This window comes from Stomoxys calcitrans, chromosome 5 (assembly GCF_963082655.1).
Source record: "Stomoxys calcitrans chromosome 5, idStoCalc2.1, whole genome shotgun sequence".
NCBI lineage: Eukaryota > Metazoa > Arthropoda > Insecta > Diptera > Muscidae > Stomoxys > Stomoxys calcitrans.
In genome coordinates, this window is record NC_081556.1 from 78,910,558 (window position 1) to 78,938,078 (window position 27,521).

General features: G+C 40.2%; 1 protein-coding gene across 1 annotated transcript; it reads right to left on the bottom strand.

Annotated features, from left to right (window-relative positions):
• Nucleotides 1-661: 661 nt before the first annotated feature.
• Nucleotides 662-15,313, bottom strand: LOC106089817 (pituitary homeobox 3). Its single transcript, XM_013255809.2, has 3 exons — nt 15,004-15,313; nt 1,508-1,656; nt 662-1,438 (listed from the first exon to the last, which is right to left on the bottom strand). The coding sequence occupies exons 1-3, from the start codon at nt 15,287-15,289 to the stop codon at nt 662-664; spliced, it is 1,212 nt and encodes a 403-aa protein (XP_013111263.2). The 5' UTR covers nt 15,290-15,313.
• Between the last annotated feature and the right edge of the window lie 12,208 nt (nt 15,314-27,521).

Genomic DNA, 27,521 nt, shown 5'->3' on the forward strand with positions numbered 1-27,521 from the left:
GAGCTCACTTATGTTAAATCGGTGCGCCAGTGATAGCATGTGTAGGGCATGTGGGGAAGATAATTAGACGTTGGAGCATTTCCTTTTGTCATTGCCCAGTTTTCGCGGCTAACAGTTACCGGCAGTTAGGTGGGGACACGATACCAGACATGAACCAAGTTAGGGGCGTGGCATGGAAAACAATTAAGGACTTTGTAAGTAGTACAGAATTCCAAACTTGGATTTCCTTTTTCGAGCGCGCAAACAAGCCGTTTACTGTCTTAAGTGTATGTTCATAGAAGCATGGGACAGATTAATATCCGCACCCTTACATCTAATACCTCCTACCTGGTTTGTTAAAGAAGGTCGGCGTATCGCTTAGAATCTGTCCAATCATCTCTACTACCGTGCTTCGAACATCGATTGAAACCTCAAATACCAATGCATGTTATCCGAAATCCCAGAAATTGTCCGGATTAGCATCTAAAACAAAATTGTTTACACATGAACGAAAACGGAGTCTTTCCTATTACATTTCTTAAAATAAATCTCTTTATTTTATTTATAGTATACATTTAACTTAAATATAAGCAAAAAAAAAGTGTATATTAAACTGTTCATCTTTGGCTTATTAATGAGTGGTAATTAACATGGGTCTTTTTGTACACATCTTTATGCATTTTTATTCTTCGTCAATTTGTTCACAATCGATTTCACTGCATTCGGAATCACTGTCATTGGCCGATGACGATTTGACATTGCGTTGCGTCAATGCCAGACTATTGTAACCAAAATCGGAGTTTTTTCCATTTAGCTTGTCACCTCCAGCGGCTGAACCGCCTGGCTTATGCTCCAAAAAGTTGGTATTTGTATCACCGAATACTCGTTCCAATTCGGCCAAACCATTCGAGCTGGGTGCCGCATCCGTTTCCGGTCCCTGCAGAGTATTCAAAACATTGTACTTCAGTTGCAGATAAGCATCATTGGCGGCAGGTGAGTTTTGATATAGACTCGATGAGGTCGAATAGTCCATGTATCTAGAGGCAGGGTTTATGGAGTTTGTGTTAGCCCCCGATCTTTGCGTTAGATAAGGTGTCAAAGTGTAATTTAAAGGTTGGCCTCGGGCCAGAATGGCGTTGCGTGCACTTTCAATGACATTAGGACTAGGAACGGCTTGAATTAGATTTGAGGTAGGATATGCTCTCAATTGACTGGCGGCCAAAGGGGAAATGTTTGAGGGTGGTATATTCCCTGAAGGTCCACCGTTTAGCATAATCGATTGCAAGGGAGCTGGACCTGCTGGTGTTTGACTAAATAGCCATAGACGGTCCCCGACTACCATGGGTCTGGCTAAACCGCCAATACCCAGTTGGGCATAGTAGTGGGAGGCCAAAGTCTCCACATCGGCTGTGTATTTTCGCTTCCATTTGGTGCGGCGATTTTGAAACCAAATTTTAATCTTGAATAGAAAGATATGTTACTACTGGAAAATCAAAAGCTTGTTAAAATACAAATTTAACTAAATTACCTGTGTCTCCGTCAAATGCAATTGTTTGGCCAGCGCTGTCCTCTTGGCCACCGATAAATATTTCCCTCTCTCGAATTCTGTTTCTAATGCTTTGATTTGTGAGGCGGAAAAGGCTGTACGTGGCCGTTTCTTGCGATCATCATTCGAACCTTAAACGAGATGTGAATAAAAACGGCATCATTAGCTCATTTCGTTAAAAATAATTCTGGCTACACTTGAAAGATAGTCTCTGTCAACAGGTTGACGTCTTGTTTCAAACAGAATAAAAAAGCAGAAACCCTAATGAGCATCTATTTTCGACTTGAGAAACCTAATGGTCTGCTGTCAACACAGTAATGGAAATGCCAAAAACACGGGTATTTTAGCAGGCAACACACAAAACTATGTTTGCTGCAACTTTCGATTAAATACAATTGGGATGAAAATAAAATACGCGGCCGCCAAATATTGCCACTTGAAAGCATATTGTGGGATCCCAACTATGTGGTACAACAATAGGAAAAATTCCTGTTGTTTTAACTTTGGCCAAATCCCAAGGTGCGACAAAACGGCCTATAGCCAAACGAAACCACTTAGGTAAGGTTACTACATTAGTCAGTAATCGGCTAAAAAGTAAACTCAAAAAAGAAATTTTAAGTTAGGAATTGCGTGCTACTTACAAAATCCTTAATTGTTTTCCATACCACTGCCTTAAGTTGGTTCAAGTCTGGTATTGTGTCCCCACCTCAGTACCGGTGTTTTTTAGCCGCGAAAGTCGTCAATGACATAGGAAATGCTCCAATGTCTCATCATCTTCCCCACATGCGATTACTTGCCGCTTCTTCTTACTTCCTTTCAGTAATAGCCCCGTTTTCTCATGATCCGAATCAACCCATAGGCTTTTCGCCGTCCTATCGACTGTTTCGCTGTTCCACAGTGTTATATGCGCATTTGTCGCCCACTCCCTCAAATCGGATTGCGTTGCCCGAAAGGCTTCGGGTTAACCAAGTTTATTGACGGCAGTTGTCTGGCATGTACTGCCAAATCTCAACAGATCTCAGTTCCTAGGCTCACTCTGTCCTCTAGCATGAATCTGTGTAGCTTGAATTGCCAGATGACAATGCCAGAGCTCCGTAAGTCCAATAATGTGCCGCTGGCAGCAGTGCCTCGCACTCGATCTGAGGTGTCGTTTTAGGTATCCGATCGGAAACCTCTTCGAAATGTGTTCATTCACCGTTCAGCGATGAGGCTCATTTCTGGTTGAATGGCTACGTAAATAAGCAAAATTGCCGCATTTGGAGTGAAGAGCAACCAGAAGCCGTTCAAGAACTGCCCATGCATCCCGAAAAATGCACTGTTTGGTGTGGTTTGTACGCTGGTGGAATCATTGGACCGTATTTTTTCAAAGATGCTGTTGGACGCAACGTTACGGTGAATGAACACATTTCGAACCGAACACAGATTTTGGTAATAAAATTCAATGATTTGCAAGCGTTGCTCGTTAGTAAGTCTATTCATGATGAAATGTCAAAGCATACTGAGCATCTTTCTCTTTGACACCATGTCTGAAATCCCACGTGATCTGTCAAATACTAATGCATGAAAATCCTAACCTCAAAAAAATCACCCTTTACATAGCCGATTCGGATCCCAGCCCCATAGAAGTATTTATTATCACTAGACCGGATTTGTGCCAAATCCTGGAAAAGACCCATCTCTTTGTTGAAACTCCTTTACGTTCAAAGGTATTTCATGCCATGTCTGAGTTTGGTATCCCTGCAAAGACTCTGCAGGAATCGTTCCTCAGTAAGAACAGGAAAGAATCTCTCCGAACCATTTAATACCAAACGAGGTTTCAGACAAGGAGACAGCCTATCGTGTGATCTCTTTAATATCCTGTTGGAGAAGATTATACGAGATGCAGATGTGAATAGATATGACACACTAATCACAAGAGAACAGATGCTGCTCGCCTATGCCGACGACATCGATATCATAGGTCGGTCACCGGAAGTAGTAACTGCAGCCTTTGAAAGAAGCGAAAGAGAGTCAGTGAAAATGGGTCTGGCAGAAAATGGAGATAAGATGAAATGCATGGTTTCAACTCCCAAAAGCCTTGCACAAGCGAGCAGATAAAGAAAATGGAGAAAGTTGGGAACCACAACTTTGAGACAGTCAATAACTGTATCTACCTCGGCACCGCCGTAACCGAAACGAATGACACCAGTTTTGAGATTAAGCGAAGAATAATACTTTCTAACAGATGCTACTTTGGACTAAGTAAGCAGTTTAGAAACAAGGTCACCCCTCGAAAGACGAAGATTACACTATACAAGACACTCATACTACCCGTGCTGTTATATGGTTCTGAAGCATGGGTACTTGTGAAAGCAGATTAGGCAGTGCTTGGAGTGTTTGAGAGAAAGATACTTCGTAAAATATATGGACCAGTTTGAGTTAATGGAGAATATAGGCAATGTATGAACCACGAGCTGTATGAGCTGTAATACAACGGCTGCGTTGGCTAGGTCATGTTGCCAGAATGGATGAAGAAGCTCCAGCAAAGAAGTCTTTTGAAGGCAAACACGGTGGTACACGCAAACCGGGAAGACCAAAAGCCCGATGGAAAGATCAAGTTGTGGGAGACACCTCGAAACTTGGTGTCAGAGATTTTAGAAAGAGCGTAGATGATCGAGGCGCTTGGAACGCTATTCTACGTTCGGCTAGTGGAACAAATATTCTGGCATAGCCAATTAAAGTAAAGCAAAGACCGGATTTTATGCAAACGCATAGTTTATACGGATGAACGTATCGAAGACCCGATTTCACACAAATAATTTTTGACCTAAAATAAGTCGTTTCAAGCTACTTAGCATATTACATATACTGAACGTATAAAGCTTAAATTTCACAATGGAAGCAACAATAGCTACATACCCACCCCCCAAAAAAAAACCACAACCAGGGTCTCAAATGAAAGGTATTTGGGAGCAGTGTTGCCGTTTTTGGTAGGTTTTTATGCTCTTGGTAGATTGGTCAGCTGATCTCAATTTTTGGTAGGATATTCCAACATACATATACATAGTTAATTACTGAAAAATCGCCGGGAATAACTCAAAACTAATTCACTTCCTGTCTTTTCTGTGTACTATTCGTTAGGAGTGCAGAATAAAACGATGGATGTTGCTGTTGTAATGGCGTACGTTTTGATACTTACTATAACTGGTATGACTGTTAAGGGATATCTTCTGCAAATGCAAATTTTGCCCATGAACATTACACTGAGGAACAGGGACAAACTTCTCACATATCAATGAGTGCAGTCCGATTCAAGTTTAAGCTCAATGATAAGGGATCTCCTTTTTATAGCTGAGTCTGAACGGAGTGCCGCAGTACGACACCTCTTTGGAGAGAAGTTTTACATGGCATTAAAGGGGTAGCTCTGGAGGGGTAAACCACCGCTGAACATATTTTCTGATGGTCTCGCCAGGATTCGAACCAAGGCGTTTAGCATCGTAGGCGAACATGATAACCACTGCGCTACGGTGGCCTTCCGGGATATCTTCTAAATTTCGTAAATCTGGGTAGAAATTGTGGGTTTTGTGCGTTCAATGCCTTCAGTCGGAAAACAAGCACATGTGGCAGCTGAATACAAATATTGCCAAATCTGGTCCATACTCATGGTCTATTCAACGCAGTGAACCGGCGAAAATGTGTAGTAAAAGCGCGTTTCTGGGCACGGTTGTTCATTGAAATTGGAGTAGAAATACGGGAGATCAGTATAAAGGGGGAGATCAGAATTAAGGGTCTATAACTTATATCAAGTTATAGACCATTGTTGAACTAAAGACTGTGAGTGATTTCAACAAACAGACGAACGGTCCTCCATGAATAACGACGATCTAGTACTTTGTAGAGTTGAAAAAGTATCTAATGTGTATAAATGTTTGATGTCTTCAAAATGGAATGCCAAAATGGCCAACAATTCGGCGGGGGCTAAAAATACGCACATATTTGGCTTGTTGAACAATTGGTAGGTTTTGGTCTGGTTTGGTAGGATTTTTATTAAATTTTGGTAGGAAATAATTTTCCTGAGTGGCAACACTGTTTGGGAGTAGAATACGAAACTTATAACAAAATTTGGGGTCAAGACCCTGGGAGGCTGTACCAAAACAAAAACTCCCTCACAACTGACATTCAGACCAATTGGGACAGTATGAGACCCACACGAAAGGATTACGAAACTGTTAACAACGGGTACATAAATAAGCAGAATTGTCGATTTTGGAGTGAAGATCAGCCGGAAGCGGAAGAGCTATCAATGCATTCAGAAAAGTCACTGTTTGGTACGGTTTATGAGCCTGTGGCATCATTGCACCGTACTTCTTCAAAGTTGACGGGAATCGTAACGTAACTGTGAATGGTGAGCACTATCGTGAGATGATATCCAACTTTTTTTTGCCCTTCAATTGACGCATTGGAAGACAACATTGAAGCATTTATTCTTGAGATACCGGCCGAAATGTTGAAAAGAGTATGCCAAAAATGGGCTGGACCATTTAGGGCGCAGTCACGGTCAACATTTGCATGAAATAATCCTCCAACATTAAATTATATGGACTGTACTATCGATTCAAATAAAGATTTCATGCATTTATCTGAAGTTTATATATTTTTTTTTTTTGAAAAACTTTACAATAGATCATAAAAATCACCCTTCACGATACATTCAATTAAGCGTATACTTTCAATTAATATTGAAATCTGATTTTTTCAACAAAATTTATATTGCAATTAACACGATTTAGTCAAATAAACGGTGTTCAATTGTCCGGATTCGGCTGTAATCTTTTTATACCCTCCACCAAAGGATGGAATTTCGTCATTCTGTTTGTAACACCTCGAAATATGCGTCTAAAACCCCATTAAGTATATATATTCCTGATCGTCGTGACATTTTAAGTCGAAGTGGCCTTGTCCGTCCGTCTGTCTGTCGAAAGCACGCTAGCCGCTTGAAATTTTGCACAAATACTTCTTATTAGTGTAGGTCAGTTGGCATTGTAAATGGGCCCAATCGGTCCATGTTTTGATATATATAGCTGCCATATAAACCGATCTTGGGTCTTGACTGAGCCTCTAGAGGACGCAATTCTCATCCGACTTGACTGAAATTTTGCTCGTAGTGTTTTGATATCACTATGTATCACCAACAACTATGCGAAGTATGGTCCAAATCGGTCCATAATCCATATAAACGGATCTTGGATCTTCATTTATTGAGTCGCTAGAGGGCGCAATTCTCATCCGATTTGGCTAAAATTTGTCATGAGGTGTTTGGATATGACTTCCAAAAACTGTGACGCGCAAATTGGTACATAACCTGATATAGCTGCCATATAAACTGATCGGGGATCTTGAATTCTTGAGCCTCTAGAGAGCGCAATTCTCATCCGATTTGGCTGAAATTTTGCACTTGGTGTTTTGCTATGACTTCTCATAACTGTGCTAAGTATGGCGCAAATCGGTGCATAACCTGATATAGCTGCCATATCAACCGATCTGGGGTCTTGACTTCTTGAGCCTCTAGGGTGTGCAATTGTCATCCGATTTGGCAAATATTTTGTACAACGGCTTCGCTCATTACTTTGAATATACGTGTCTAATATGATCTAAATCGACCAATAGCTTGATACAGCTCCCATATAAACCTATCTCCCGATTTTGCTTCATGAGCTCCTACAAGGCGCTATTCTTATCCGAATGAACTGAAATATTACACAATGTCTCCTACAATGTTCAACATTCATTTATGGTCCGAATCGGACTATAATTTGATATAGCTCCAATAGCATAACAGTTCTCATTCAATATTCTTTGTTTGCCTAAAAAGAGATACCGCGCATAGAACTCGACAAATGCGATCCATGGTGGAGGGTAAATACTTACTTACTTGTTTTATTTTTATAATGGTTCCCCCTGTCTGTATCCCTCCCTATACATATTATTTATTTTTTAAAATAATTGATTTTTATCTAGAATAATTAAACCACATATATAATATTATTCATTTCCCTGTGAATGGGTTATATCTCTAGTGTGTGTGTGGGTGTGTGTGTGATTTCTAACTCAGCTAAATGGCCAATTGGCTTTTGTTAATTAAACAAATTTGCTCTTGCCCAGCATCTCAGCCAATGAGTGGCAAGGCGCGCGCACCATCTCTTTTCCGTGTAGGTGATAATCATCTTGGTAATGTTGTCTGTTGGCTGGCTGGCTAATGCCATGGCGACTGCCGCCATTGCCAATCTTAGCGATGCTCTTAGCGTCTCACACAATTTTGCAACATTTATTTTCTGGTTCGTGGCATTATTTAAGAATAGTGCCTTAAATTAATTTGAATCTGTGTACTTTTCCTATTCGTTTTAGTTTCGTTTTTTTAACTTTCCTCGTTTCTTTGGTATTTGATAATTGCTGCTATTAGTCGTGATTAATTAGAGCAATGTAAAAAAAAACTATTTTAATTATCCTAGGGCAAATTGAGTACTGTTGTCATAGTAATTTTAGTTTGGTAATTCGATTGTGTTATTAACAGATTTGTTATAAATCGGATTTGTTATAAATTTTGGAAAATTGTTCGATAAAAAGCAAATGTATGCTATGTATATGTATTTAAGTAGTGTGCACACCTTATTATAACCGAATTACCGCATACGTGATCGAGTACGCTTTTGTACCCATGTCCAAACTGAAACTTTAGTAGAGTACATGGGCGTGAGAGCAGAGACAACGGAGGACATGTTAAGGCTTTTGTTGAAACCTCATTTTCCACGGGATACGAAGGGACTCACGGAGACTCCGGAATCTTGAAATAATGACGTTGATCGAAGGTTTATAATAACGGAATATACGGTGAAGGAATCCTTGAGGAGCTTCAAACCATTTAAGTCACCCGGACCTGATGGAATATTTCCGGCGTTATTACAGAAAGAGGCAGACTAACTGGCCCTTGTCTGGCCAAAATTTTCACAGCGTGCCTAGGATTTACATATACTCCGAAAGCCTGGCAGGAGGCAAGGGTGGTGTTTATACCCAAGTCCGGCAAGGCAAGTTATGCGACACCAAAGGCCTACAGACCCATAAGCCTTATATCCTTTCTACTCAAAACCATGGAACGTATTGTGGACACCATGATAAAGAGTAGGAAATCCAGCGAACTGCTCAAATACAAATAGCATGCCTACGTCAAGGGAAGGTCGGTGGAGGCTGCCCTGCACGAGGTTGTGCATAAAATAGAAGAATCCCTCAATGCCAAAACGTACACCCTGGCGTTATGCAGTGACATCGAGGGAGATTTTAGCAATGTGCGGACCGACACTCTGATTCAATCCTTAGACCAGTACCGGGTGGACCCGGTCCTTAGAGACTGGATAAACCATATGATAAGGAACAGGTGGATATATTGTGTGTCCCATGGCATAAGTATAAGGGAGAAAGTGGTACAAGGCACGCCACAGGGGGGCATTTTATCGCCACTCCTATGGGTAACCACCATAAATGACCTATTACGGATGATGAAAAGGGATTTGAACCCGTCTGCTTAGCAGACGATGTTACAATACCTCTAAGGGGTAAGGATCCGAACGAGCTATGCAGAAAGGATCTTGCATATGGCATATGAATGGGCTAGACCCAGAGGTCACATTGTTAACCCAGAAAAGACTGAAATATGCTTGTCCATGAGGAAGACAAAGGTGAGCCAATTTAACGCACCACATTTCCTCAATAAGACGATTTCGATATGTGAAAAGGTCAAATACTTAGGTGTGATCTTGGACAGGAAACTAAATTGGCAGTGTCACATTCAGGAGCGTATTGGGAAGGCTCGCAGATGTTGGGCACTATGTGGCCGTAGGCTCGAAATGGGGTCTGAATCCTAACATAGTCCACTGGCTCTACAGGAGCATGATTAGACCAATACTTACTTACGCCTCAGTAGTTTGGTGGACTACTATGGTTCAGAGAACATGTTGTCTTGGCATAGGCGGAGCGATGAGGACCACGCCCACTAAGGCACTGGAGACTATTCTAGATATCCGACCCATTAATATACAGATAAAGTGTGAGGCAGCCACTGCGGATATGAAACTTAGGGCGATGGGAGCAGCTCATACCATCGCGGTATAATCGAGGCGACGATAGGAAACCTGGAAGAAAGGGAAGAGGTTTCCAATCGGAAACCTGAGATGATCCTTTAAGTCGATTGCCGTCGATAGATTGATGGAACCCTAGTATAGCCATCTGGAAGGATGGATCAATGCTAGAGGACAGAGTGAGCCTTGGAATCTACATTGAGAACCCAGGGACTGGGATCTGTTTTAGACTGTCTGACCATAATACGGTCCTGCAGGCGGAGATCGCGGCGATCAAGGAATGCGTGATGTGGTGTGGTGCTAACGCGAGTACGTCGAGTGTGAAGATCTTTACGGACAGTCAGATTGTCATAAGGGCAATAACAACTAGGACGGTAAGGTCACGAACAGTCTTGCATTGTAAGAAGGAGATTAACCCCTTCTGAGAATGGCAAAATCCACATCGTTTGGTTGCCAGACCCTAACGGAATAAGGGGAAATGAAAGGGCAGACGATTTTTTAAAGGAGTGGGTGTCGATTAGCGTAAATATCTTCTCAGACAGTCAGGCAGACATTAATCCCTGGGCAACGTAACAGATCTCTTAACGAGATGGCTGAACAAAATTCATTGTTCTGGGCGCCGGGCCACAGAGATGTTCCAGGGAATTATTGAGCAGACGAGCTTGCGAGACACGGAACTGCCTTTCATATTCCAGAGAACCTATTGTAGAATCTTTGGGTATCCCTCTATCGACATGTTAGCTATGTCTTAACGTTCAGGCCCGAAGAGCAACGAATGACAGGTGGTGACAAAGGGTGGGTTGTGAACATTCCAAATTTATGTGGCCTAATCAAGACTTGAAAAGGTCTACCGCCATTGCTTTCGCTGGCTAAAACAGACGTCTCAGTCTCATTGTGACCGTGATGAAAGATCTGTGTCTGAATGAAAAATGTAATGGCAGACTGAAGGTTGCAACTAACGACTTTTGTAGAAGCTGTAAGGACGTCGAGGAAAAAGAGAATATAGAACATCTGTTCTGTGTGTGCCTCTCGCACTGGCAGTCAGAAGGAATTCCACTTTCGGTTCTCACTTCTTTTGAGAATTTGTCTGGTTTGGCGGATGTGAACATTCTCAACGTGTTGGCTTTTTAAAGTGATCTGGATGGTTCAACGGTAGGAAGTACAAGGCATCTTCCTCCTCTCTTCTTGTGGTATCACAATGGACGAAAACGTATAGTGAGTCTGATGGCCAGAAACCTAATCTTGGTCGGAATTGGTTTATAACCTTATATAGTTGGACTCTGGTAATGGCTATTGAACGCTTCAAAATAATTTTCTGGCAACGAAAATCACTGAGCATTAATTTTTATCATTTATGACGCATTTTTAATGAAAAGAAGTTATTGGGTGCCAAGTCAAGGAAATACGGCGGAAGACCCATCAATTCGACGTTTCGGCCGGTCAAAAAGTCGCTGGTTTGAGCCGATGTGTAAGAGCCCTCATTGTTATGGTGAGCAATGATTCGTCTTTTCTTGTGCGTTTCTTCGAATTTATCCTAAGACTTTAGGCAACCAAATTGTGATGTACCAGTCAGAATTGACCGCCACATACTACGTCACATGATCAACTTTGCCGATGAAACAGTTGACCATTTGCTTCGAAGCGCTTCCTCCACGTACGTCTTTCATTGGATTTGTAGATCCATGATTGACCACCTTTGACGATATTGAAGCACCGCGATCGTATTTTTTCAACATTTCTTCTTTTAATTGATGAACGATGGAGGCCACCGTAGCGCAGGTTAGCATGGCCGCCTATGACGCATACAGAGTTGAATTCTTATTCGATTCAACTGAAATTTTTCACGATGACTTCTAATATAACTTCCAACATCTGTGCCTAGTATGATCTAAATTGTTCTATAATATGATATAACTCGTATATAAACCAATATTCAGATTAGATTCTTTAGCATCTGGAGGAAGACTTTATGATATGGCATTCTATGTGCTCATAAATAGGAATCCTCTAAGGAATTGCACAAAGAAAAGGCACGGTTGAGGTACAAACAATCATGAAGATGGACCATACAAGAAGATATTTTTAAAATCATCACGCAATGGTTTATTTGTATCCAATTGCGTAGAATCTTGAACTGGCCACCACCACCGAAGGATGGGGGTATATTCATTTTGTTATTCCGTATGCCACACATCAAAATATCCATTCGATCCGATCCTAAAAAGTATATGTATTCTTGATCGTCGCAAAAATCTTCTTCACAGTTTCTTTTTTTTTTTGCATAGGCAGGTTAAGTTCGAAGATGGGCTATATCGGACAATATCTTGATATAGCCCCCATATATACCAATCTGCCGATTTAAGGTCTTAGGCCCATAAAAGCCACATTTATTATCCGATTTCGCTGAAATTTGGGACAGTGAGTCCAAAATCTGAACCCAAATCGGTCCAGATTTGGATATAGCTGCCATATAGACCAATTTCTCGATTTAAGGTCTTTGGCCCATACTAGGGGCATTTATTGTCTAATTTCGCTGAAATTTGGTACAGTAAGTTATGTAAGGCACCTCGACATCCTTGTTTTATTTGGCCCTGATGGGTTCAGATTTGGATATAGCTGCCATATAGACCGATCTCCCGATTTAAGGTCTAAGGTCCATACTAGGCGAGTTGTGTTAGGCTCTTCGACATACCTGTTCGATACGGCTCAGATAGATCCAGATTTGAGCCGTATTGAACCTATCTCCCGATATAAGGTTTTAGTCCCATAAAAGGTGAATTTATTAACCGATTTTGCTGAAATTAGACACAATGAGTTGCGTTAGGCCACTCGACATTCGTACCGAGTTTGGTTAAGATCGGTCTATATTTCCATATAACTGTCATATAGACCAAACTCACAATTAAAGGTCTTGTGCCCATAACAAGTGTATTCATTGTTCGATTTCGCGATATTTGAAATGTTGTATTAGGTTCCCCGGCTGCCCTGTTCAACACGGCTCAGATCGGTCTAGATTTGAATGTAGCTGCCATATATACTGATCACCCGATTAAGGATTTTAGTGCCATAAAAGGTGAATTTATTAACAGATTTCGTTTAGACTTGCAAATACAAATTTTGCCTATGAACTTTCCACTAAGGAACAGGGGCAAACTTCTCACCTTTTAAATGAGTGCAGTCCGATTCAAGTTTAAGCTCAATGATAAGAGGCCTCTTTTCTATCGCCGAGTCCGAACGGCGTGTCGCAGAGCGACACCTCTTTGGAGAGAAGTTTTACATGGCATAGTACCTCAAAAATGTTGCCAGCATTAGGAGGGGAAAACTACCGCTGAAAATTTTTTCTGATGGTCTCGCCAGGATTCGAACCCAGGCGTTCAGCGTCGTAGGCGGACATGCTAACCTCTGCGCTACGGTGGCCTCCTTACCACAATGATTTCTGTTGGGCTCTTCGACATTAGTCCTGAGTATGGTCAAGATCAAGCTATATTTGGATATTGCTGTCATATATACCGATATGCCGATTTCAGCTCTTGGGTGAATAAAAGCACGTTTATTACTCGAGTTTCGCTGAAATTTGATCGATAGTTCAGATCGGTCTATATTTGAATATAACTGTTATATACACATACTGATCTCACGATTTAAGTTAAGCCCATAAAAGCAGCATTTTTATATTCTACACCACTACTGTGACACAGGGTATTATAACTTGGCGCATTTGTTTGTAACACCCAGAAGGTAGAGAGATAGACCCATTGATAAGTATATCGGTCGACTCAGAATCGATTTCTGATTCGATTTAGCTATGTCCGTCTGTCTGTCCGTCTATCCATGTTAATTTCTGTATAAACAGTTTTCATCCGATCGTTTTCAAATTTGGTACAGCCAAGTTTCTCGGCCTAGAGACGAAGCCTATTGGAAAAAATCGGTTCAGATTCGGATATAGCTCGCATATATATTTTCGTCCGATTTGCAGTAATTGTGCAATAAAATTGTCGTTTGTCAACCGATTCTCTCGAAATTTGGCAAGAGGATTTTCTTATGACTCCCAACATTATTGATGAATTTTATAGATATTATTTCAGATTTAGATATAGCTCCCATATCTATCTTCGTCCGATTTTGAGATATATTGCAATAAAGTGCTCATTTGTTAACCGATTCTCTCAAAATTTGACAGGAAAGATTTTCTTATGACTTTCGACATTACTGGTGAATTTCATAGAAATCGGCTCAGATTTAGATACAGCTGCCATATACAGGGTGGCTGATGAATATTGCTACAATGATGAATATTGCTACATTTTTTTTTGGAGTATGGAATACATTTTTCTTTTATTCATGTTAAATTAAATTATTAAATTAATTATTAAATTATTATTAATTAAATTAATTAATTAATTAATTAAATTAATTATTAAATTATTATTATTAAATAGAAAAAAAGTTATTACATTTTTTTTTGGTAGCGGCTTTCATCAGCCACCCTGTATATAAATATATATCGCCTGATTTTCACTTCTATGATGACTACAAGCGTATTTATTGGCAATCTTTCCAAAATTTTGTACAGCGATTTCCTCGACGACTACCACAATATCTAAGAAGTTTGCTCGAAATCGGTTCAGATTTAGATATGTATTTCGCCCGATCCTAGTGATAAATTTTTTTTACTATGATGACATAAGGCGTTTAATATATATATCCGAGTCGGTGGGTATCCAAGGTTCGACCCGGCCGAACTTTATGCCTTTTTACTTGTTTGATTTGAAATCTCCAGATGTTGCTTTATTATCCGATTTAGTACATTTTGAATGTGAGGTAATGATTATAACTCAGTAATCTTCAATAAATATTGATTATAGGTCTTTCCGGGGTCCGACATGTATATGAAAGTAAATTAAATAATCAATTTAAACTTTTATCTGATTGACTGAAATTTGAAGTGCCGGTTTTGACCAACTATTATCACTAGAAACAAAAGCCGATTTGCCGATTGAAATTCTTCCGACCACATATTACTCATTGATTATGCGATTTTGATGACATTTTTGTTTATGAATATGAGATACAGTCGAAGGCGGATAATTGAACAACGTTTAATTGAATAAACCGGTTAATTGAAATCTGATTTCAATGTTATAAATTCCGCTTAATTGAAAGTATCGGATAATTGAAACAAATTTTACGTTTTTGCTGTTGTCAATTAAGCGGATTCGACGTAAATGGTTACAGGTTTTGACATATTTGCAAATGATGGCTGGGCAAACAAAATTTGGACGGCCTAAAGTAACATGTTTAACTTGCTTCTGCAATCACCAATTACTTTATAAATTGTACGATTTGCTTCCGTCACATTGTTCCGCTTACCATGGTCATCATCGGAGGTTATATCACTTTTTGAATCATCGATGTTATCCTCGGTAAAACTAGATTCGGGACTTGAAGGTCTCAATTCATTGACCATAGCGCCTTCGCTTACTAAGGCTTCATGATTTAGTTTGTTTTTGTTGACGCCATTTAAATGCAAATTTCTTTCACTTAAATCATATTTCAATTTCAAATTGCTGATACTGGGATTTGTTACAGGTTTTGATAAAATGTTTTCTATGGAAAAACTATTGCGATAACGTTGAACTGCCGCGGGGGTTTCCATTTCAATAAAGTTTTTCCAATCAACGGATTTTATTTAAGAACGAAAATTGTTTTGTTTTTGAAAATTTCACGCCGTTTAACGTGTGTCTACTTTCGAAATTGTCTTCAGACTAAACGCCAGCCGATGGGGCTCACTCAAATACGGAGAGAAGAAATTAACCACCATCGTTGAACATCCACAGATCCCCTCAATTTGCTGTGATCCAAGAATTGAGCCAATTACATTTCGATTTATATTTGGATCCTCACAGAGAGAGCGAGAGAGAGAGAAAGAGATAGTCAAGGCATAGATTTTTGTATCTCTTCTGATTTCAATACTGGCAGTATTGAAATATTTGTGAGTTTGCAGAACATGTGTGAATGGTGCACCACCCCAGCACTTGAGATGTTGAAAGGAACCACAGAAGGGCGTTTCTTTATTTTTGTGAAGATGTCCAAATGTTTTTGAGATTTCTTCACAAGAAACAAAAGATATGAAAGTGGATTTCGCTCATATTAAATCTCTCTCTCGTAATTGGAGGTTGATGTCTCTATTAAGAATCATTTAAAGGCAAATGAACACCATCATTTTCGGCTAATGAGCCACATTTTGAATGTTCACAATTTGAGCGGCAAGCAGCAGCATCCCTTGATGGTGTAGCATTCTACGTCCATTAAGAGCCAATGGGTTGCTAAATATTTTAAAAAATTTCCTTTATTCGTTCACTTTGGTGAATACACATTTAATTTAGCACTTCTGCTGATGGCGATTTGTCAATTACAAATTTTTGCCCTGTTCTTTCTTGTTTGAGCCACAAACAAACAAAAAAATAATTGGCAGAATAATTTTATGTTAACAATTGTTCGAAATTAATTGTGCACATTTTGCTTTAATTCATCACAATTAATTAGTTTTAGTTTTATTTTGCATGAAATTGCTTTGAAATAATTGCTATGAAATGATTTGGTTTAAAATGAAATTTTTTAAAAATTTTCAAAACAACAGATATTCAGAATTTGTAATTTGGCGAATGAAAAATTTTAAATTTTTGTAGAATGCTATAATGTGATTTAAAATAAAAATAAATTTAATGGGAACAACAAAAAGTTTATTCTAACAACCAGCATTCCGTTTGTAACACCTCGAAATATTGATCTTCAATTGAATACCAGCAAAAACTTGGTAAGTATTGGGTTGCCCAAAAAGTAATTGTCGGTAATATAGTAGTAATATAGTCGGCGTTGACAAATTTTTTCAATGGCTTGTGACTCTGTAATTGCATTCTTTCTTCTGTAAGTTATCAGCTGTTACTTTTAGCTTGCTTTAGAAAAAAAGTGCGCGAAATTTTGTTTACATTTGTTTGTTTGGCGTCAATTTTAATATGGGTACCACATGTATTGAAAGAAATTCATTTAACAAACCGAATCAACGCTTGTGATATGCACCTTAAACGCAATGAATTCGATTCGTTTTTAAAACGAATCATAACTGGAGATGAAAAATGGATTGTTTCCAACAACGTTAGTCGAAAACGATCATGGTGAACCAGCTCAAACCACTTCAAAGGCTGATATCCACCAAAAGAAGGTTATGCTGTCTGTTTGGTGGGATTGGAAGGGTATGGTATATTTTGAGCTGCTTCCAAGGAACCAAACGATTAATTCGGATGTTTACTGTCAACAATTGGACAAATTGAATATAGCCATCAAGTAGAAGCGACCAGAATTGGTCAATCGTAAAGGTGTCATATTCCACCAGGACAACGCTAGACCGCACACATCTTTGGTCACTCGCCAAAAACTGAGTGAGCTTGGCTGGGAACTTTTGATGCATCCACCATATAGCCCTGACCTTGCACCATCAGACTACCATTTATTTCGATCTTTGCAGAACTCCTTAAATGGTAAAACTTTCGGCAATGATGAGGCTATAAAATCGCACTTGGTTCAGTTTTTTGCAGATGAAGGCCAGAAGTTCTATGAGCGCGGAATACTAAATTTGCCAGGAAGATGGCAAAAGGTTATCGAACAAAATGTCAATTATATATTTGATTAAAGTTCATTCTAAGTTTTATTAAAAATGCAATTACTTTTTAGGCAACCCAATACATGTCATTATTTTTGGCATGTTAAATAATGGATAACTCATTATCCTTAGATTTACTAGCTGCTAAAATATAACGATTTATCAACAGGAATACCATCTGTGTTGCCGGTAGTACAAATGTCATTACATACAACATTCAATGAAGTTCATAATAGAAAAACATCATTACTATAACCTAGGTATTGATAAAAATGCCATTAAGAAACTGCGGGCAAAATTATCTCATACCAATGAGTGCTCTCCATTTTATTGGCGAGTGCGAATGGCTTGCTTGGCACCACTTAGTAGTACTAGGAAGGAAATACAGTGTCGTTATTATTATAAAAAAATATTTTTAATTTTTTTCTAACTCCCCACAAATCCGCTGTGGGCGGATTTTTAAAGAAATAAAAAAATGGAAAATCATTTTGCTGGTCCGAGATTCGAACTCGGGACCTTTGTATTGTAAATCTTCTGCTCTACGCTCTGTGCCACAAAACTACTACAATCACTCCCATGTGTTAGAATATTGTGTCTGTCTTTAAGTAGAATATGTCAAACATGAACACAAAAGCATGGCCATCTTTGATGAAATAGAATTGAAGTAATGAGAGTTTTTGCTGGGATAATGTATATAAAGGGGTTTGCATTAGGAACTTGGGAAATTTTGAATTTAATTTGTGACCGCTCCCATACACTAATCATCGAACTGTCACTGACAATTTATTCAGTAAACTCAACCCTTTCATCGTGGAAAAGTACACGAACGAACAACGACTGCAAATCATAAAGATTTACTACCGAAATTCGGAGTCGGTACTTGAAGAGTGTTAACATCAATTTTTGATCGAAAGTGGTACAGAGCGTACGTCAGAAGGTATACAATACAAAGGTTCCGAGTTCAACTCTTGGACTATCAAAATGGTTTTATACAGCGTGCGGAACACTCAATGGCATGCGGAACACTCAACGAATTTGTGGGGAGGTAGAAAAAATTAAAAATATCTCTCTCTTATATTTACATAAAAATCAATTTGTGTTTGTTTGTTTGTTTATTCCGTATAAATAAAAGTGTATCAATCGGATCTATATGGGATTCAAATGAAAGGTATTCAGGAGTAGAGTACGAGTTTCATATTAAAAATTGGGTCCAAGTAACTAGGGGCCGCCCCACCTACCCATAACATCCGAATATAGGTTTATTAACGATCATGACAATATGGGACTCAAATGAAAGGTATTCGGGAGTAGATTGCGGATATGGGTAGGAGGGAGGAAGAGGCTAAATAATTAGTTGATATCGGAAGGGGGCGGACCATCCCCCGTTACCCCAAAAATACCACCCAAAATCAAAAGTGGATCGATATGATAATATGGGTATTAAATGAAAGGTATTGAAGAGTAGAATGTGAATATGGTATTGACAATTGGGCCCAAGTACCCAGGAAGTCGCCCTAAACCCAAAATTCCTCCAAGTAGACAAATTGAACGTTCATATCAATATGGGGCTCAAAGGAAAGTATTCGGGAGTAGATTACGAATTTGGCATACAAAATTATAATGAAGTAATGGCGCACACCAACCCCCGAAAACGTCCCAAATGGGCATATTAACCAGTATATATACTCATATATGGACTTGGTTTGGTTGATTTTTCCGTATATCAAAAACGGCTAAACCGTATGGAAGGAAACATAGGCTATATAATTTTTCGATATCCCATATCCCAAATAAATCGACCAAAATCAAAAGTTAGCCAATAGGCACAATATGGCTATCAAATGAAAAGTATTCGATACTAGAAAACGAATATCGTATTAAAATTTTGGGTCCTAGTACCCAGCGGGCTGCCCCAACCCCAAAACTCATCTTAACAGTCATATTCGACGTTCATGTTAATATGGGACTCAAAAAAAAAAAAGTATTTGGCAATAGATTACTTATATGGCATATAAAACTAGGTCCAGATAATGGGAGATCGCCCCATCCTCTAAAACCCTCAAATGGGCACATTAGCCGACCATGGCTTTATGGGACTCAAATGAAAGGTATTTGAGAGTAGATTACAAATATGACATTAAAATTTTGCGTTCAAGTCTAGGTGGTGCTTTTTCTCCTAAAATCACGTCAAATAGTTTCATTGACCCATTATGACAGTATGGGATTCAAATGAAAGGTATTTAAGAGTATTAAACGAATCTGGTATCCAATTAAGCAACCAATTATTGGGGAATACGCCCTAAAGCACCCCCTAAACTGAACTTTATTTCCGACTATGGCAATATGGGGCTCAAACGATATTTGGAAGTAAAGAACTAATTTGTTATCTATTTTCAGGGCAAAGTGCCCGTGGGCTCATTCCCTAAAGCAATATGGGGTTCAAACTAAAGTGATTTGGGAGTGAAGCACAAATTTAATATCGATATTTGCGTAGAAATATCTTAGGTGCCATATCTTCCCTAAAAATCACTTCTCATTACCCTAATTTTCAAAAACACCAGATCTCAAAGATTGGTAATGCGATTCGTTCGAAATTTTTTGCACTCTTACAGTCACCTAAAACAAAACATGGTTTCTATTGTTGGGGTCGGGTGCCACGGGGGCCACTCAAAATCCCTCAAATGGATATATGGATCAATCACGATAGTATAGGTCTCAAACGAAAGGTGCTTGAGAGAAAAAACGAATTTAATATCCAATTGAAGAGACATGTGTTTGGAGGTCGCCCCACCCCGACCATTGCAATATGTGACTTCTATAAACGCTGTTTGGGAGTAGAGTACGGATTTGATACTCTTAAAGTTGTGGTTCCCAAATTTCTCCATTTTCTTTTTCTAACAGGTTATACAAGTCGTTTTGGGAGTTAAAACCATCTATTTCATCTTCTCTTCATTCACTGACTCTCTTTCCATTCTTTCAAAGGCTGCAGTTACTACTTCGGGGACCAACCTATGATATCGATGTCGTTGGTATAGGCGAGTAGCATGTGTTCTCTTGTGAATATTGTGCCATATCTATTCACATCTGCATCTCGTATAATCTTCTCCACCAGGATATTAAAGAGATCAGACGATAGGCTGTCTCCTTATCTGAAACCTCGTTTGGTATTAAATGTTTCGGGAAGATTCTTTCCTATTCATACTGAGGAACGTGTATCACCAAGTGTCATCCTGTAGAGTCTTGTTTATTTTGCAGGGATTCCAAACTCAGACTTGGCTTGAAATTCCAGGATTTGGCGCAGTGTGAATATCTGGTCTTGGATAGATTCACCAGTTCTAAAGTCGCATTGATAGGGCCCAATTATGTCAATGACTTTAAGTTTTAACCTTTCACACAGTACGCTCGAGAGTAACTTGTATGCAGTGGGGAGGAGACTTATTCCTCTGTAGCTGGCACATTCCGCCTTGTCTCCTTTCTTGTGTACGGGACATATGTAATAGTATGCTGAGGTTCCAATCATCGGGTATGCGTTCTTCTAGCCAGATTGCGCAGACAAGCTGATGCATACGCAATATTAGTGTGTCGCCTCCGATCTTATATAATTCAGCGGGTAACCCGTCGGCTCCTGCTGCTTTGTTGTTCTTCAGTCGGATCACTGCTACTTGGACCTCTTTTTGACTAGGAGGTAAACAGTTTATACCATCATCAGGGATTGGTTTTGCGGTATCCTCTTCGCCGCCAACGTCGGACACTAGCAGTAAAAAAAATTTTCTTTCCATATCCACAGCATGCTATCTGTGTTAGTTACCAGATTTCCTTCTTTATCTCTGCAGGAGAATGTGCCTGCACCAAAGCCATCGGTTTGATGTTTAATTCTTTGGTAGTATTTCCGGACTTCTTTCTGACTCCTGTACATCAAAATTCGCTCACACTCAAGTCTTTCCATTTCCTTCTTATTTCTGCTGAATGGACGTTTCTCCTCTCTCCTTTTCTCCCGATTCCTCTTTTTCATCCGGCACGTTGCTACTGATTGCAGGGTTGCTCTTTATGCCGTAATCTTGGCTTCAGTAGCATCTCGACACTCCAGATCGTACCATGGGTTTCTTGGGGGGAGGTTTCCGGTACACATGTACGGATTTCGCGGCATTTTTTAATGGAGAAGACAATGGATTGCTACTGCGCCGTTATCATCGGGACAAGGAGTACTTTCATCAAGCATTTGGGTCAGTCGAGTGGGGTTGGTTGGATTTGCAGCTTTTCAATCCCCAGATTCTGTGCAGTATCAGATCGTGCATTTCTCTCCATACTCAAACGGGTGCGAAGCTCTGCTGCAACAAGGTAGTGATCCGAATCTATATTTGTTCCACCGATCGTACATCTAACGCGCCGGATGAATGCCTTTCTCGTGTTTTGATCGGGTGACAGCCATGTGTCTTTGTGCATTTTTACATCCACCACCATAGGATGGGGTGGATGTAATGACCAATTTAGTCATTCCGTTTGTAACACCTCAAATTATTGATCTAGGACCCCATAAAGTATATAAATTCTTCATCGTTAACGTTGTGAGTCGATCTGGCCATGTCCGTCCGTCCGTCTGTCGAAATCACATAGCGGTCGAACGTGTAAAGCTAGCGGCTTGAAATTTTGCACAAATACTTAATATTGATGTAGGTCGTTGCAAATCGGCCATATCGGTTCATAAAAAGCTCCCATAAAAACCGATCTCCCGATTTGACTTCTTGAGACCCTGGAAGCCGCAATTTTTTCCGACTTGGCTGAAATTTTGCACATAGTGTTCTGGTATAACTCTCAACAAGTTCGGTCCAGGTCGGTCAATAACCAGATAAAGCTCCCATATGTTGCCAGAATCCATGGTGATGGGTTCGCAAGATTCGGCCCGGCCCATACCTTTTTTTCGCCGTGGCGAAATCTATTGGCCTCAACCCATTATCGGACGTTATATTTTCCGACTGTTGGACTAAAGATGTCTTCCTTTCATATTTTCGCATTAAAATCTTCTAGAACGATTTTAATATCATGGGCGAGGCAGCGGTCATATTCTCTCTTTAGGCGCTCGTAGAAAATATCCTTGGTCTGCTTGTCCTTATCTTCCGTCGGGACATGGGCACAAATAAGGTTAATGTTGAAGAATTTGGCTTTTATGCGAATTGTGGCTAGTCTCTCATCCACCGAAGTAAAGCTGGAGACAAGGTGTTTCAGTCTCCGACTAGCCACAAATCCACAGCCAAATTCATGCCTCGTGTTATGGCAGCTATAGCATAGTTCGTCACCGTTTGGTGTTGTAGTGACACCAGTCCATTGCACTACCTGTAAGGCGGTAATATCTGTCTTGTACTTTTCCAATATCAAATCCGAAAACGAGTACACTGCACCTCCCCTTTTATAGAGTGTGGTGCAGATCCACAAATCATGGCCCTTTTTTCATTTGTGTGGGTCGTCAACGTTAGGGTGTCTGTTTATACTATTCTTTTGTTTCTCAGAGTGATTCTTATAGTTTTCCGTGGGCGGATGGCTGGCCCAGCGACCCAACCGCATGGTTTTTGTGGGATCGCACATGTAACCCTCGTTGTCGCGAGCCGCTTGCTCCAATATACGACGCTCGCCTCCAGCCGCCCCTAACCTGGGAACAAACGCTGATTTTGGTCATTGGTTATTTGAAGTCGCCAATAACTCGCCTTGTCATCCTGAGTATCATTGGCACACTCAGTATTTAATTAAGAGCTAGTGCCACCAGCCTCTCACTGAGACTCTCCTCTCGAAATCGATGACTGCCCGCGGCCGCATTTGCAGCTTCTCCGCATAAAAACGAAGCATCCCACTATTCGCAAGCTTTGGACGCGCCCGGTAGCTTTCAGCTATGTCTCCCGTGGTAACGTTGAGCACGACACAACACAAGTCAAAGCTCAAAATTCCAGACAGTGTGGTGCTCATACTTATCCCGTGTCGGCCGGATGATTTTTTCATATGTCTGCTTTTTAGACCGGTATTTCGATCTCACTTCTCGGGTTCTCGGGTTTAAGTGCCCCTTTTACATAATGAAATTTCCTGTGTACTGGTAAATTTGTTGATTAATTTTGTGAGACTTTTCATTTGTTGAAAATCCCATGACTCGTAACTATTTTTTCATTTATCTTTGAATTATGAAAAAATTTTTGACGTTAGCTGAATGGCCTGATGTACCATTATTGGATGAAATTTCTTCGAGAGTAAAGGAATAAATGTGGAATGTTTATACCCATTTAATTGGCAATTAGAAAAATTAAGTTGTCATTTCTTTGATTTGTGAAAAACACTGCAGTCGGCAAATTTGATCATTAAATTAAATCATTTTGACACGATAGTCAACAGCAGCGTCGGCAGAATTTACATCGCCAAGAGCAATGTGATATTTTGCAGACATTTCATTCCATTGCATTTTCAGTGAATTTCGAAATGAAAACATATCTGCATAGAGCGATGGTGCGAAGTGAATCTCTCCTTTGTTGTCATCAGAAAAAGAACCCAACAATGAATGCAGCGTGCAATAGATTTTGGCGGGTTGAGTTTTGGCAAAAAGTACGAAAGCTTGTGAGATGCCACCGCGGCGCATACCATGAATGGTGAGCAGTGTTACCGTTGACCAACTTAATGACTCGTATGACTTTCTGGCTGTAGCAAATTCTTCGATTCAAATCAAACCCAGTCAACGTAGAAAGAATTTTTCCTAATTTTTCTAAAAGCAAAAAGGTAAAGGTAGAAGATCACTTGACAGATTGTCTCGACCTACCTGCGAAGTCCTACTAGTTTTGCAGGGAAACCAAACACAGACATGGCTTTTCCTCAGTATGGTAAAGGATTTCAAAGAGCGAATATTTTTTAAGAATACTAGATTCTCAACCCTACACCACTACTGTGGTGCAATGTATTATAACTTAGTGAATTAGTTTGCAACACCCAAAAGGAAAAGAGATAGACCCATAGATAAGTATACCGATCGGCTCAGAATCACTTTCTGATTCGATTTAGCTATGTCCGTCCGTCCGTCTGTCCATGTTAATTTGTGTACAAAGTACAGGTCGCAATTTCCACCCGATCATCTTCAAATTTGGTACCGGTATGTTTTTCGGCCTAGAGACAAAGCCTATTGAAATTGGAAAAAATCGGTTTAGATCTGGATAAAGCTCTCATATATATGTTCGTCCAATTTTCAGTAATAATGCAATAAAATGGTCTTTTAACCGATTCTCTCGAAATTTGGCAGGAAGGATTTTTCTACGACTGCTAGCACAATCTACATAGAGATTGGTCAAAATCGGTTCAGATTTAGATATAGCTTCCATATATATGTTCGTCTGATTTGCAGTAATTTTGCAATAAAATGGTCTTTAGTTACCGATTTTCTCGAAATTTGGCAGGAGGGAAAAAACACATGCATTGGAAAGAGATACAATGCGTGACAAAGAGCCGATCTTCGTTAGTCTTGTATTCAATTCGCAGAGGCATTCTCGCCTTTCATGTCACCGCACTAAAAAGTATCTATTGATGGCCCCTTTAATAAGAGATAGGAACGGAAGTCACAGGTTAGGTTGGGTTGAAAAGAAGATGCAGATATAAATGTCACTATGGACATATACCTAAGCCAGTAATTGGCTTGTTGTGCGCTCTAAATACAAAAAAAAGTAACCTCGAAAAAGAAAATCCAAGTAAGGAATTAAGTATTACTTACGAAATCCTTAATTGTTTTCCATGCCACTCCCCTAAGTTGGTTCATGACTCGTATCGTGTCCCCACCTAAGTGCCGGTATCTGTTAGACGCAAAAGCCGGGCAATGACAAAAAAAATGCTCCAATGTCTCACCATCTTCCCCGCATGACCTACACATGCTATCTCTTGCCGCACCGATTTTACATAAGTAAGCTCGTGGAGGCCACCGTAGCGTAGAGGTAAGCATGTCCGCCTATGACACTGAGCGGCTGGGTTCGAATCCTGCCGAGACCATCAGAAAAAATTTAACTGATGGTTTTCCTCCTGGCAATGCTGGCAACATTTGTGAAGTACTATGCCTTGTTAAACTTCTCTCCAAGAGATGTCGTACTGCGGCACGCCGTTCGGACTCGGCTATAAAAAGGAGGCCCCTTATCATTGAGCTTAAAACTTGAATCGGACTGCACTCTTTGATATGTGAGAAGGTTGCCTCTGTTCTTTAGTGGAATGTTTATGGCCAAAATTTGTATTTTCATACCCTCCACCATAGGATGGGGTATACTAATTTCGTCATACTGTTTGTAACTACTCGAAATATTCGTCTGAGACCCCATAAAGTACATATATTCTTGATCTTCGTGACGTTTTATGTCGATCCAGCCATGTCCGTCCGTCCGTCTGTCAGTCGAAAGCACGCTAAGTTTCGAAGGAATAGAGCTAGCCGCTTGAAATTTTGCACAAATATTTCTTATTAGTGTAGGTCGGTTGGGATTGTAAATGGGCCATATCGGTCAAAGTTTTGATGGAGCTGCCATATAAACCGTTTCGGTAGCCTCTAGAGGGCGCAATTATCGTCCGATTTGACTGAAATTTTGCACGACTTGTTTTATTATAATATCCAAAAACTGTGTCAAGTATGGTTCAAATCGGTCCATAACCATAACCGATCTTGGGTCTTGACTTATTGAGTCTCTAGAGGGCGCAATTCTTATCCGATTGGAATGAAGTTTTGAACAACGTGTTTCGCTATGACTTCCAACAACTGTGCCAAGTATGGTTCAAATCGGCCAATAACCTGATATAGCTGCCATATAAACCGATCTTGGGTCTTGACTTATTGAGCCTCTGGAGGGCGCAATTCTTTTCCGATTTGAATGAAATTTTGCACTACGTATTTCGCTATGACTTCCAATAACTGTGCCAAGTATGGTTCCAATCGGTGCATAACCTGATATAGCTGCCATATAAACCGATCTGGGGTCTTGACTTCTTGAGCCTCTGGAGGGCGCAATTCTTATCCGATTGGAATGAAATTTTGCACGACGGGGTTTGTTATGATATCCAATAACTGTGCTAAGTATGGATCAAATCGGTCAATAACCTGATATAGCTGCTATATAAACCGATCTTGAATCTCGTCCTCTTGAGCCACTAGAGGGCGCAATACTTATCCGATTTTTTTTTGCATGACGTATTTTATTATGACTTTCTACAATTGTGCCAAATAAGGTTCAAATCGGTTCATAACCTGATATAGCTGCCATGTAAACCGATCTGGGATCTTGACTTCTTGAGCCTCTAGAGGTTGCAATTATTATTCGATTTGCCTGAAATTTTGTACGACGGATCCTCTCATGACCATCAACATACGTGTTTATTATGGTCTGAATCGGTCTATAGCCTGATTCAGCTCTGATATAAAACGATCTCTCTATTTTACTTCTTGAGCCCATAAAGGGCGCAATTCTTATTCGAATTGGCTAACATTTTACACAGGTCTCCAACATATAATTTAATTGTGGTCCGAACCGGACCATATCTTGATATCGCTCTAATAGCAGAGCAAATCTTTTCTTTTGTCCTTTTTTTGCCTAAGAAGAGATGCCGGGAAAAGAACTGGACAAATGCCATCCATGGTGGAGGGTATATAAGATTCGGTCCGGCCGAACTTAGCACGTTTTTACTTGTTTTATTTGAGCTCGTAGTTTTATGTGTCCCGCCATCATACCAATTGCAATACTGACCTCCTTCTTCTTCTCACCATCTGGTTCCTCCCATAGGATTTTCGCCGTCCTACCGACCGTTTTGCTGTTCCAAAATGTTGCATGAGCCCACTCCATTAACTCGGACTGCGTCGATCCGAAAGGCTTTGGGTTAATAAAGTTTATTGACGACAGTCCTCTGGCTTTCACCGCCAAATCATCTGCCCTTTCATTTCCCCTTACTTCGTTATGGCCCGGCACCCAAACGATGAGGATTTTGCCATCCTCAGAGAAGGCGTTAATCTCCTTCTTACACTGCAAGACTGTTCGTGACCTTACCGTCCTGGTTGTTATTGCCCTTATGACAATTTTACTGTCCGTAAAGATGTTCATACTCGACGTCCTCGCGTTAGCACCAAACCACCTCACGCATTCCGTGATAGCCCGGATCTCCGCCTGTAGGACCGTATTATGGTCAGGCAATCTAAAACAGATCTCAGTCCCTGGGTTCTCAATGTAGACCCCCAGGCCCACTCTGT

What these genes read in the sequence shown, in the direction of transcription:
- LOC106089817 (XM_013255809.2), bottom strand. Translation starts at nt 15,289, where the DNA reads ATGGAAACCCCCGCGGCAGTTCAACGTTATCGCAATAGTTTTTCCATA. An exon ending in AACCTCCGATGATGACCATG is followed by an intron (nt 1,657 to 15,003) that starts GTAAGCGGAACA and finishes ATCTCGTTTAAG; the next exon opens with GTTCGAATGATGATCGCAAG. An exon ending in TGCATTTGACGGAGACACAG is followed by an intron (nt 1,439 to 1,507) that starts GTAATTTAGTTA and finishes TTTCTATTCAAG; the next exon opens with ATTAAAATTTGGTTTCAAAA.